This window comes from Epithele typhae (assembly GCF_022376455.1).
Source record: "Epithele typhae strain CBS 203.58 chromosome Unknown BXZ73scaffold_166, whole genome shotgun sequence".
Lineage (NCBI taxonomy): Eukaryota > Fungi > Basidiomycota > Agaricomycetes > Polyporales > Epitheliaceae > Epithele > Epithele typhae.
Genome location: NW_025954357.1, coordinates 1 through 10,788, shown reverse-complemented (window position 1 = coordinate 10,788; position 10,788 = coordinate 1). Strand labels below are relative to the sequence as shown.

The window sequence follows — 10,788 nt, the reverse complement described above, 5'->3', positions numbered from 1 at the left end:
GTGACTGACCCCAGATATTTCGAACTTTCGGAGGGCTTGTGACGCATGACGTTCGAATAATTCAAAATGGTGCAGTATTGCGCATTGCTACAGGCACGGATTATATAGTCTTGCACTCTTCTCGAGCGCGCCGTACTGAGGCCTACTGCGTATTACTCCAGCTGCTGTTGCTCACACTGAGGACTTCCTCACATGCGGCCGCGATGTCGCAATCTGCGTGGGACAATGTGAGGACTGTTTATTCTAGAATTGCAATCGTGTACACATTGTTACGGTCGCGGAGCGCGGAGGTTGGGCGAGTCGGAGACGAGCAGAAAGGCGGGATCGGATTAGAGGACGCGCTTGACCTCGGAGAGGCTCGCGGTAGCGGGGAGTGCGGGCAGGAGAGGCGACGGGGAGGAGCCAGGAGCCAGGAGGCAATCGCGTGGCGAGACGGGGAAGCAGACGCGAGAATATAAAGGCAGGGCGGCGGGCGATCCGTCAGTTACAGGGTCAGTATACGTGCTTCCGGTTTTCTCACAGGCCTCGCTCATCACCAGCCTCGTTTGCTATGCTTCGGCGCGCCACACAGTCGAAACTGTCAGCTGCGCTCCCGTCTACGGTCCTGGAGCACCTCAACCTGTTCTTCGAGCCCGGCTGCGGGCACCGCGCTGATGGATTGTGCCCGCCTTGCGTTGAGAAAGAGACGGAGGGAGCGTTCCTCGAAGCCATAGCGCCATTCCATGGCGGGCTCGCGGTCACGCGGTGGGCCTGCCCACGCTGCGCGCTATCGCGATGCCGCGGGCGCCAAATATGGGCCGCCTGTCTCCTCCTCCCATCTGCGCCCTCGACACGCCCCATGAAGACGATTGATAGCGCCACCAATGGGCCAATTGCCTTTGCAAGTGTTAGGGCGAGGGATTCGGGCGATGGGTGGGGTCTGAACGCTGAGGTGAGTGCCATGAATGCCCACATCCAGTCCTCCTCTGAGAATCCTGATGGGCCTCTGCACACGTGGCATTGCGCCGTTCTCCCCGTGTCGCCCCGGCTGCCAAGGGCGTCGATGGAGAACTCCATGAGGGTTCGACTGCTCCGTCGAGCTTTGCCGTCCCGCTCTTTGAAACGCACGACGTTCTCACCCAAGCTTGCCACTGACAGCAGGCAGCGGAATGCGCTCACGGCAGGCCTCACGGGCATGGCGTGCAATGCGATAGGAGTGGACATCGCGGCGCTCAAGTTGGAGGCCACGCATGAGAATGGTGTGTCTGTGTCTACGTTCTATCTGCCCAATCCGGCACGCAGTGGTCAGACGGGATAAAACAGTTTGGCATCATTGAGCGTGTCGACCGCTCCCTCTTCAAAGACGGCGCTCTCAGCATCCATGGCCCCGACGACGTCAGCGCAGAGCTGGCCAAGTACGGGATCCACAGTGCGTCCTCTCTTCCGCTCCATCTCCTCGCTCCTCATCTACATCGTGGCCCATGCACTGATCGTGCACCCGCTCGCTGTAGATTAGGCCCAGCACGGGATCTGCGGCTGAGGCGTGCTGCTCGACGCGTTCAAGCTTCACGCCGACAGGCTCGGCAGGCTCCCGTAAGATCCGTTCACGACGGACCTCACCCCGCTCGTGGGCCTCCTCGCACGTTCACAGGCACAGGGCGCGTTGTTCGGCCACGGGGACGTCCTCGTCGTCCACGCGTGCTCCATGCTGCGCTACAAAGGCGTGTCGCAGGAAGAGCGCGGCTCGATGCAGGCCCTGCCCGGGACCTTTTGAGTCCCCACCCCATCCCGAAAGTCTCTGGCCTGGAGGGCACTGATTGGGTACCAGCAGCGCGGGCATCGAGCAGGGCAAGGGGCGAGGCGCTTCCTGTGGAACAACCACTTCGCGGCAGCCGCGTCGGGCATGCTGGTGCTCGAGGTTCGTCTCCCGTGCCTTGCCAGCCACTGACTGCGACGCAGCGCTGGCCAACCTCCGAAGGCCTCCCGCGCCTGCAGCAAGCCCTCCTCGGGTGCGTCCGCCTGTCCGAGCGCGTGCGCGCTTGTGTGCCATGCCCACGCGGTTCTCCACAGATCTCGGACGACCGCCTGCCCGCGACCACGATTTGCGCTTCGTCGTGCACTTGCTCATCTGGGTGCGTCGTGTTCGCGCTCCTCCTTCGCCCCTGAGCTCATGGACCATACGCGCACACTTCGGATTTAGCCTCGGGGACGTGTGCATCGGACGCCGTTCGTGTCGCCCTTGTCGTGGCGCTCCGCGCATACCCCCTCGCGCCGTTCGTGGCCCGCGTCCTGAACGCCCGAGCAGCGCGCCTGCGACCCTGCGTCGCCATGCTGCCCTCACTGCGCGCAAACTTAGACGAGATGGCTGCTTCCGCGCCCGTCGCCACACTCGTCTCTCTCTCCTTCTCAGGCAACGCTGCTAGCACCATGCACGGCTTCGTCCCCAATTTGAGTGAGGTTTGTATGCTACAGCGGTGAAATAGGCATCGGCGTGCAATCTGTATGGCGGTGTGTTGGCAATGAAGGCATTCATATATTCCGCATCACCGTCCCTGCCTGCCGGCGCTGTCGTGATTCCTGACTGAACCGGCCGGCCTGGGCACAGGAACGCGTGAAGCGGAATCCCTGACCTCCTGGAAGCCCTGATCACACCGTGGCTCCCAGGCGCCCCCTGGAGCCCGTGATAGGCCGAGAGAGCCGACGCCCTTGAAGACGCCGGTGGCCGAGGAAATCCGCAGGATCCACCCGGGTGTGGCGCACGGGGTGTACATCGCATTGAATCGCCCGCGCGGCTCGAGGTCTGTCCGAGTGTCTTGAAGAGAGCGAAGCGAAGGGGGTTCACCGGGCGTGGCAGTGATATGGCTTCATGCAAAGGGGGCAAAAAGAGGCCATGCATCGCATGCTGCCGGGGATCGACTGCCGCGGGGATCAACAGCCTCCGGAGATCGGCTTTATAGGGCGCCCAATGCGGACGGAGGGGCTGACGGCAGCCGGAATTCGTGGCCCTGAAACTGGGAAAGCTGTTAAAAGCAATACAAAAGCCGCACGTCCTATAGCTGCTGACGGCGGGAAAGACACTCAGAGTGTGCCTGGGACGGGAGGCCGCTATCATGGGCCGCCGCACCTCCACGGCTTCACGGCTTTGAGGCCGGCCAAGGCCTCCTTAAACAGAGCATCCGATGGCCAGACAGCGCTACATTCGCCGCCATCCATCGATCCGCCACTCTGCTTCGGGCAGAAGCCTGCGCCTTTGTCGCCACGCCGCCTGGGGTCCCATCAGCAATTCTCTTTTGCCCTGCACACCGCCGCATGCCAACACATCTTTTGAGGCAAAGCGCAGAGATGCTCCGCGCCGTGCGTCTGGCGCATCCCAGACCTCTTCAGCAGATTATGCGCTGTATTTAGCTGCATAGACGCATCCGCATCGGCAATAGCGATTGCACACATCCGGCAGTGAGTTCTGTGCCGGAAACTCCGCCTTTAGCACTTTAATAGGCTTCGGCATGCCCGGTGCTCCGGCAATCGCACACACCGGGAACAATTTTTTCATTTAAACCTTCCGATGCAAAGGTTTACGATGCGCATTCCTATCCCGTAATCTGACTTGCTTCTCCTCCAGCTGCCAAGGCCCGTTCCGGAAGAGGGCCATACGAGGCGTGGTCTCTATCAGGCCTGGTCAGCGAACATAGATATTAAGCCGATAAGATCATACCGTCGGTGCACGTCGCCTCTTGTGCCGTTATGAGCTCTTTGCACTCAAACGCGTTGTCCTGCTCAACGAATCCGCGGATCCGGACCATTTGGCCAAAATTCGGACGCGGAAAGACCAATGCCTAGACGCATATTATCAGCGCACATACAGCTTTGGAGCGTCGGCATTACTTGCCACATCGTATGGGTCTAAGTCGACCTCTACCGATTCGCAGCCGTTCACCGGGCATTCCAAGTATATTGTCGGGGCAACGTCCGATATCTACGTTTCAAGCGGTCAGCGGTGATCATCTCGGCAAGGAAAGCAACAGCGACCTCTACTACGCGGGACACAAGCTCAACGTAGTATATACCTTTTGCTGTCTTCAGGAAACACATGGCAGTGGGGGAATAGATGATGGCGTGGGCCTCTAATACACCCCCTTATCGACAGATAAGGGGCATATTGGCGCCCGGTAGTGAAGGTTCGGTATTACCTGTGCCTTCTGAATGCCGACAATAGGCTCTGTCAAACCTGCCGCCCAGCCTCAGGCCCCATGCCCCCTCAGGCAGCAAGCATACCGCACCCGTCACGCTTCTGCCCCGGCATCCTTCTCCGCGATTCAGTGGTCTCCGCGCAGGTCCCACGGCGCATGCAAGGGCGTCTGCATGCCACAGGGATACCAGCACGGACCACATCGTCCGTGATCACCCACGTCTGTGGCCCATGACGGCTCCTTTTTTTGCCAACGACGACGAGCGTATCCGGCCCGGCCTTTCCACGAGCAGCGCCGTGGCGCCCTTTGCGTTTGGCGCGATTAAATTCCGGGGCCGGTCACGTTCGCGGCGGGAGCAAAGCTGGGGACTCATGAGCCACACATGGTTGTGAGCGGGATGCCAATGAACGCACCTTCGCGGGCAGTGCAAATTCATCTCGGCGAGCGCCAATGCAGACGCTGAGGACATATGGGGGCCCCTCACGAATGCTGTGGTTGTGCTCGCTCTCGAGCGCGCTAACTGCAGCTCGGAGCGGCCCCCGTCCGTTTGCTCTTCGGGTTTGTCGAGCCAGTTGCCACAATGCAGGAAAACATTTCCACCTCGTCAACTGCGCATCACTTGGAGGAAGTGGGCGCATGCGTCCTGAGCAGCCTGAGCTGTCGTCGTGTATGTATCGAATACGCTCTTCTGTTCCCGCCGCCAATGCCTGGCGTGCGATCTGGCAGTCCTTTCGTAGCAATGATGGGATCTAATGGGAGACTGACCGCCTCTTCTCCATGGGGAGGCAAATGGTGTGCTGAGGATGGGCGAGGCGTCGGGCGCCCTGCAGAGAGGCGCCTGGCGGCCTGCGTTTTTGCTGCCGGACAACGGCCGCCGCCGGAGATCAACTGCCGCCGGGGATCAGCTCCACCGGCGCACACGCAATGCCCAGAGCCCAGCGAGAGCAAAGCTTCAAGGGCGGCATGAAAGCAGCTTATACTATGGCATCTAATAACGGCAAGGGGCTCCGAAGCACGCATGCTACGGAAGGGCGCCGCTACGGGGCATCGTGGCCCCAGGCCTTCGCGACTTTGAGGCCAGCCAAGGCCTGCTCGAGCAGCAGATCGCATTGCTCCACGACGCCACAGTCGCCACTATCCACGGCCCGCTCCAGTCTGCTTCGGGCGAGAAGCACCTTCGTCCTCACACCGCCCAGGTGTCGCATCAGAAAGACTGTCAACTGGTCAGGACGGAGGAGAATGCAGGCCGAAGGCTGCGCTCACCGGAGGCGACATCGCCATCGCTGCTGTCCGCCCTCTCGATCGAACGGGCGCCCGCCATTTGGTTGCCTCCCAGCTGGCTTGCGGAGGATGGCTCGCTTGACTGCCTTGGGGGCAGTGTCATCGCGCTATGCGCATCGCCATGTGGCTTCTTCGACGCGGGCGGGCGGGCCTCACGACCGCTTGCCCCCGGGTCGCTGTCTTCTTCGCGTCGTCTCTTGGCCGATGGAGCAGCGTGCAGGACAGGCCCGCTGGGGCCTGCGGGGCCTTTCGGATGGTCTTGATTTGGCGCCTCCTCGCCCACGGTCCCAATGGCCTGCTGTGGGGGACCTCTGCCCTCCGCGCGGAGCACCTCAGGCGACCGGGAATGCACGGGGGTTTGCGTTCGGAGCTGCCATCCGGCGGGGCGCGTCTTGAGCAGCGCTGAGAGGTCGGGCAGCAAATGGCTCATTGCTGCCGGCCCCAGCAGGCCAGCATTGCCCGCAGCCGTAGAGGCCCCAGAGGTGTCATCTGCGAAAAGGAGGGGCCGGCTTGTGCCCCCGCGGCTTGCCCCGTTTGCGATTCCGCCGTGCCATAGCCCAGGGCCTGCAGATGTGTCTGCGCTGGGCCAGAACGGCGATGCGCCGAGGCCATAGGGGCGCACGTGGCCCACTTGCCCCGTTTCTTGTTCCGCCACAGAGGCGGCCTCCACAGCCGTGTGGCCCCTGGCAAAAGCAGTGACTCCAGTGCCCGCTCCCAGTGGGCCCAAGCCGTCTGCGCCGCCAGGACCGAAGAGGCCAGCACGTGAAGCAGGCCCTGGGTGCTGTGGCTGAGGGATCGCCCAAACTAGCTCCGCGTTTGAGCTGCTGGGCAACGGAAGTGCGGGTGAGTGCGCGGGAAGGGAGGTGGGCAATGCAGGGCGTGACTGGAGGGCAGGCGGTGGTGTTCGGCGGCCTGGTTGGCTACTGCCGGTTGAAGGCTGCTGGGCATCTCGAGGATCGCAAGGCCGAGCACTGCGTTCGGAAGCGATTGCACTGCTTGGTGTGAGGATGTCGCTTTTGGCGCTGTGCTCTGTAAATGGGTCGTCGAATCTGCGAAGCTCTGTCGTGATGTCACACGGTGGGCATCGGCCAGGCCATCGCAGCGGGCGCCCGTTCTGCATCCGGGTCAGCGTCGGGTTTGTCAAGAAAACGGCGCCTGCTCACCGTTTCCCAGAGGCCAACCAGAGCCATGAACATTTTTCCGCGGTGCCATCCCGCTTTCGCAGCATCCCACGGGACGACGCTGGGGCAGATCAGCCGCTCGAGGGAGTTGTAGACCACAGCGCAGGACTCCATCGTGCCAGACGGGAGGTGCGTCGCCATCGCCGATTCCTCCTGGGCCCATCGAATGCTACACCGGCCCAAGTGGTTGTCGATTGCCCGCCCCGTGCGATGAACGAAGGCTTCCATCTCTGGACTCAGCTGTTCGGAACCAGCATGCGGATCGACGACCGTGTACCGGGAGCTGGGGATATGGAAACGGACGGCGGCCCAGCGGCCCTTGATGGCACTGGCCCATGGCACCAGAATGAGTCCTTGTTGTGGTTCGGATAATGCTCCCAGAACCGTCGCTATGGCGAGGCTTTCCTCAGGCCCGTCCACCATCGCGGCAAAGGAGGTGTCGGCGAGCACCGTCTGGTCGGAAATGGGCGATCGGCGAATCAGCGGCTGAAGGCAGCCTAGGTAGTCTTCGAAGGCGCCATCCGAAAGAAGGCCTTGAGGTAGGATTGTGGCAGCATGCAGGGTGAGCTCAAGGTGGAAAGCGGGCAGGCCGTCGATCTTTGTGAGCAGACAGCGAAGGTCGCCGTCGGGCCAGTTCTCTGCATCCGCAGCAGCGGCTGCCCACCGAAAAACCCTCGCCCAAGCTCGCTGATGGAGCCACGCCTGTTGGTAAATGCGCCATACGAGAATTGCCCAAGGGGGGTAACGAAGGTGTGGGGCTGCGGGGTGTATGACCGATTGGGCCGAGAACGGCAATTCAAGGAGGGCCCGTTCACAGGGGAGGGAGACACCGCGATGGTCGAGTTCGAAAACCCACAGAATAAGCTCCGCCGGGGCCGTTCTTTGTTCACTAGAGAACACCACTTCGCCCTGGGCCCCCGTAAACCCCTCCGGAGGCGAGTGGGTGGGCAGCCAGCGCACGAGCTCCGCCACAGTGGGGGCGGGGTTGGGAAAAAAGGTGCCCATGGCGGACCGCGGGGCTTCATACGCCGCACTTGTGTCCCAATCCGACCTATCAGGGCTCTCAAGTGCCCATCGCAGTGTGCTTCTGGGAGCTGGGTGTAAAAGCGCGTCAGCCATGCTCTTGCCGAGGCGGCGCTGGGGTCTGCTCACTCACCATGGCGAGGTTCGGCGTCCATGTCCGACTGGTGGGCATCAGTACCAAATCTGGGGAAGCGTCATCAGGCGCACCTTTAGAAGAACTGTGATGAGCCGAATGAATTATAATGGAGCGCCTAAAGTCGTTGGGAGATCGCGCGAGGGAGGAGGAGGGGGTAGCGCGTGGGTGGCTCCTTTCGCTGGCGAGCGATGGTTGGACGCGGGTGGGCACGGCCCGCACGCGCCTGTGCCCTTACGAGGGCAACGGTGACTGGAGCTGTGTGTGGCCTAGAGTAGGCGGCCCATGCGCTCTCTTTCTCTTTCTCTCTCACCCCGATCCCTCACTCAATCTCCACAGCTCGCACACTGCCTTTTCAATGAAAGCTGGCCCAGAATTCAGATCTCGCGTGCAACAGGTGGCATCCGCCATTCACCATCTCTGCGAGCATCGCCCAAGCAGACAAAAGGCTCCTTCTGAGGTGCGCCAGCGGTTCGAGCAATGTTTATTCAGGGCAACGGAGGAACTTGCGGATGCCATTGGAGGCCACGACGCCGGAATCACCACCCTTCCGTCCTGGGCCCTCGGTGCTTTTATTGAATATGGCAGGTCCCAGCAACGCCACGGCTATGTTTCCTCAGCCTTCAACATCGAACGCTTCTCCCCCGACAATCTATCGCCCAGCGATGCCGCCATGGTAATGGGTTTGGTTTGCAAGGACGATGGGGACGCCATTCTCCCGTTGAATCAGATTGACTTGGAATGGGCCCAAGCCGGTGCGTAGACCCTCCTCTGTTCTGCGCCCCTTTGTGTCTTAGTCTGCGACAGTCATGGCGGTTTTACTGGGTGAGGCCCACGATGGCATTGCCGTGCCGTCGAGGTCCCAAAGCATCAGTGGCTCCGACAGCGCCGCCTCCGGCTCTGAAAGCGGGAGCTCCGGCGATGGCAGTAGTGATGAACGGGTTGCCGACAGGAAAGGTATGTGCCCAGGGCTGCTCTCGGGAGACCTTTCTCATCTTGGCCCTGGGGCATTGGAGAAGGCAAGGCGGCCCAACTTGCCGCTACGGGGCCCAGGGGGAAGAGGCAGAGGGGGGTCCCAAGAAGCCCGAAGGTGAGCAGCGCTTCACCAGCAGGGGCTTATGCTGAGCTTCAGTGAAGACCAAACCCCGTCTCCCTTTTCCACAGGAAAACAAAATACCCATCTGATCCCGGCAGCGCGCCGATCCTCCCTCGCGCGGGCGTCTCTTCCTCCTCCTCAAACGCTGGAAGAAACCGCCACTGCAGGGGCTTCCACCAGTGCCGGGCCACCGTGCCACGAAGGAGACGGCTTTCCGCCCCCAGGTGCGCCCTTTGGACCCTCTCCATCTCTTTCCGTCCCACGCACCGCAGGCGACGGCAAACGACTCCCCCGCAAGAAGGACACGCACGTGGTGCCTCCTGAGTATGGCATTCCCCGGCACCCTAGCGATCTGCACAAGAGGTACCCCAGGGGCCAGATGCCTTACGTCAGCTGCTTCTCTGTTTGTGCCCAGTCTGCTGAATGCTAAATCACCCTAACGCCTTAGCATCCCGGCCGCGGCATTGACATGCGCTGCGCCGCATGCCAGGCCTTCCAGACGCCGTGCGAGTTCTACCCGTTGGACATCAAGGCGACCTGCCTCACATGCTTGTCAAAGCACGGATCGGCTCCAGCGAGCTCCAAAGATCGACCTTGCGAAAGCGACCACTGTAGCCCAAGGTAAGAGCACTTTGCTGGGGTGTACGCGATGACCCTGACGCCCTTCGGTAGCCAATGCATTGTGGAGGGCGTCGTCCGACAGTGAGGAGAGCGAGCCGTTCACAGGATCCAGCGATGACGGGCCGTCCTCGGATATGGCACTGGACGGCGAGCGGCCACGCAAGCGCCCGCGAAAGACAGCGCACTTCGCCGACTCCCCAGACTCCCACTTGAAACCAGAGCACCGTGCTTCATCGATTCCTGGCGCGGGGCAAAGCGACTCACCCCCAAGACGAGGTCCGTCTTTGAGAAGCACTGCCGCGTGGCCGGCAGGAGCCAGCTTGATCCCCACTGACCCCTCAGCAGGTGTCTGGACGGCGCATGCTCCTGGACCCCAGCCCATGCCGGCGGGCAGCAATTTGAGGGGCATCGGGTCTTCGGTGCGGAGCACAGCACTGGAAACCCCGCGGGTGGGGACAGGCTGCTGACACGGATCGCGGCGCTTGAGGCACGCTTGCTGGAGCAGGCCTCCGGCACAAAAGCGCTCGCAGCCCGCGTCGAGCTCCTCGAGGATCGGTTGGAGCGCGCGGGGGCTTTCGACCAGGGCCTCTGGCGCCACGGACAGAGCGATCGGCAGTGATGGGATGGGAGGCGAGTGACGCCATTCAGATGGGGTGCGCTGGCGCTCTCGTCTTGTGGCGCGCTGCAGCCACCCGTCCTGGCCCCACAGGGCCTGCATGCGACGCCTGCGGCGCTTTCTACGCGCGGGCCATCCGACGGCGGTATGCCGTATGCACCGCCCCATTGCTGTACATCATTTTTCGAATCGAGGCTCTGGAGGCCAAGCGACTGATCAATAGAATGCGCTTTTCGATGCATTGCCGTGTCCACAATGCCAAACCGGTCTCGCAGTGAGCACCGCGAGGGCGGAATGGGTGCTGCACCCAAGCTGCACCAGGGGAGCATCGGCTGGTGGCCGACGTCGGCATCGGCGGAGCACGGGTGCCTGCGGGGCTTAGTTGCCGGCGGAGATTGACGGTCGGCGCAGGACGCACGCCGGCCGGCGGCGACTCCGGTGGATCCCCGGCGGAAACCGAACGCGGCGAGACCGCTGCCCGAGCACGTGTCCCGGGGAAAGGATACCTAACGTGCTCAGCTGGCGCCCATCACATAAACAAGCAACGAGGCTGCCACCTAAGACCCCCTGAACGGGCAATAAGAGGCACGCCAGCCAGCATCCGCGTGCCCCATCTCTTTGCTCCAAACTCACTCTACTTCTGCACAGGACTGCAGGCCTGGCACCAGATC

At 62.1% G+C, this 10,788-nt stretch overlaps 3 protein-coding genes across 3 annotated transcripts; 1 reads left to right on the top strand and 2 right to left on the bottom strand.

Moving 5' to 3' along the window:
* Positions 1 to 516: 516 nt before the first annotated feature.
* BXZ73DRAFT_83186 (uncharacterized protein) lies at positions 517 to 1,176 on the bottom strand (the record flags this gene model as incomplete). Its single annotated transcript, XM_048023874.1, has 1 exon — positions 517 to 1,176. The coding sequence occupies one exon, from the start codon at positions 1,174 to 1,176 to the stop codon at positions 517 to 519; it is 660 nt and encodes a 219-aa protein (XP_047871100.1).
* Positions 1,177 to 5,203: 4,027 nt separating this feature from the next.
* On the bottom strand, positions 5,204 to 7,806 carry BXZ73DRAFT_108500 (uncharacterized protein; the record flags this gene model as incomplete). The annotated part of the gene is made up of 4 exons (XM_048017163.1): positions 5,204 to 5,379; positions 5,430 to 6,561; positions 6,611 to 7,722; positions 7,785 to 7,806. 4 exons carry the CDS (start codon positions 7,804 to 7,806, stop codon positions 5,204 to 5,206), a joined length of 2,442 nt encoding a protein of 813 aa, XP_047871099.1.
* Positions 7,807 to 7,893: 87 nt separating this feature from the next.
* On the top strand, positions 7,894 to 10,120 carry BXZ73DRAFT_83184 (uncharacterized protein; the record flags this gene model as incomplete). The annotated part of the gene is made up of 8 exons (XM_048023873.1): positions 7,894 to 8,044; positions 8,166 to 8,244; positions 8,277 to 8,539; positions 8,592 to 8,874; positions 9,048 to 9,104; positions 9,413 to 9,501; positions 9,553 to 9,777; positions 9,879 to 10,120. The coding sequence occupies 8 exons, from the start codon at positions 7,894 to 7,896 to the stop codon at positions 10,118 to 10,120; spliced, it is 1,389 nt and encodes a 462-aa protein (XP_047871098.1).
* Between the last annotated feature and the right edge of the window lie 668 nt (positions 10,121 to 10,788).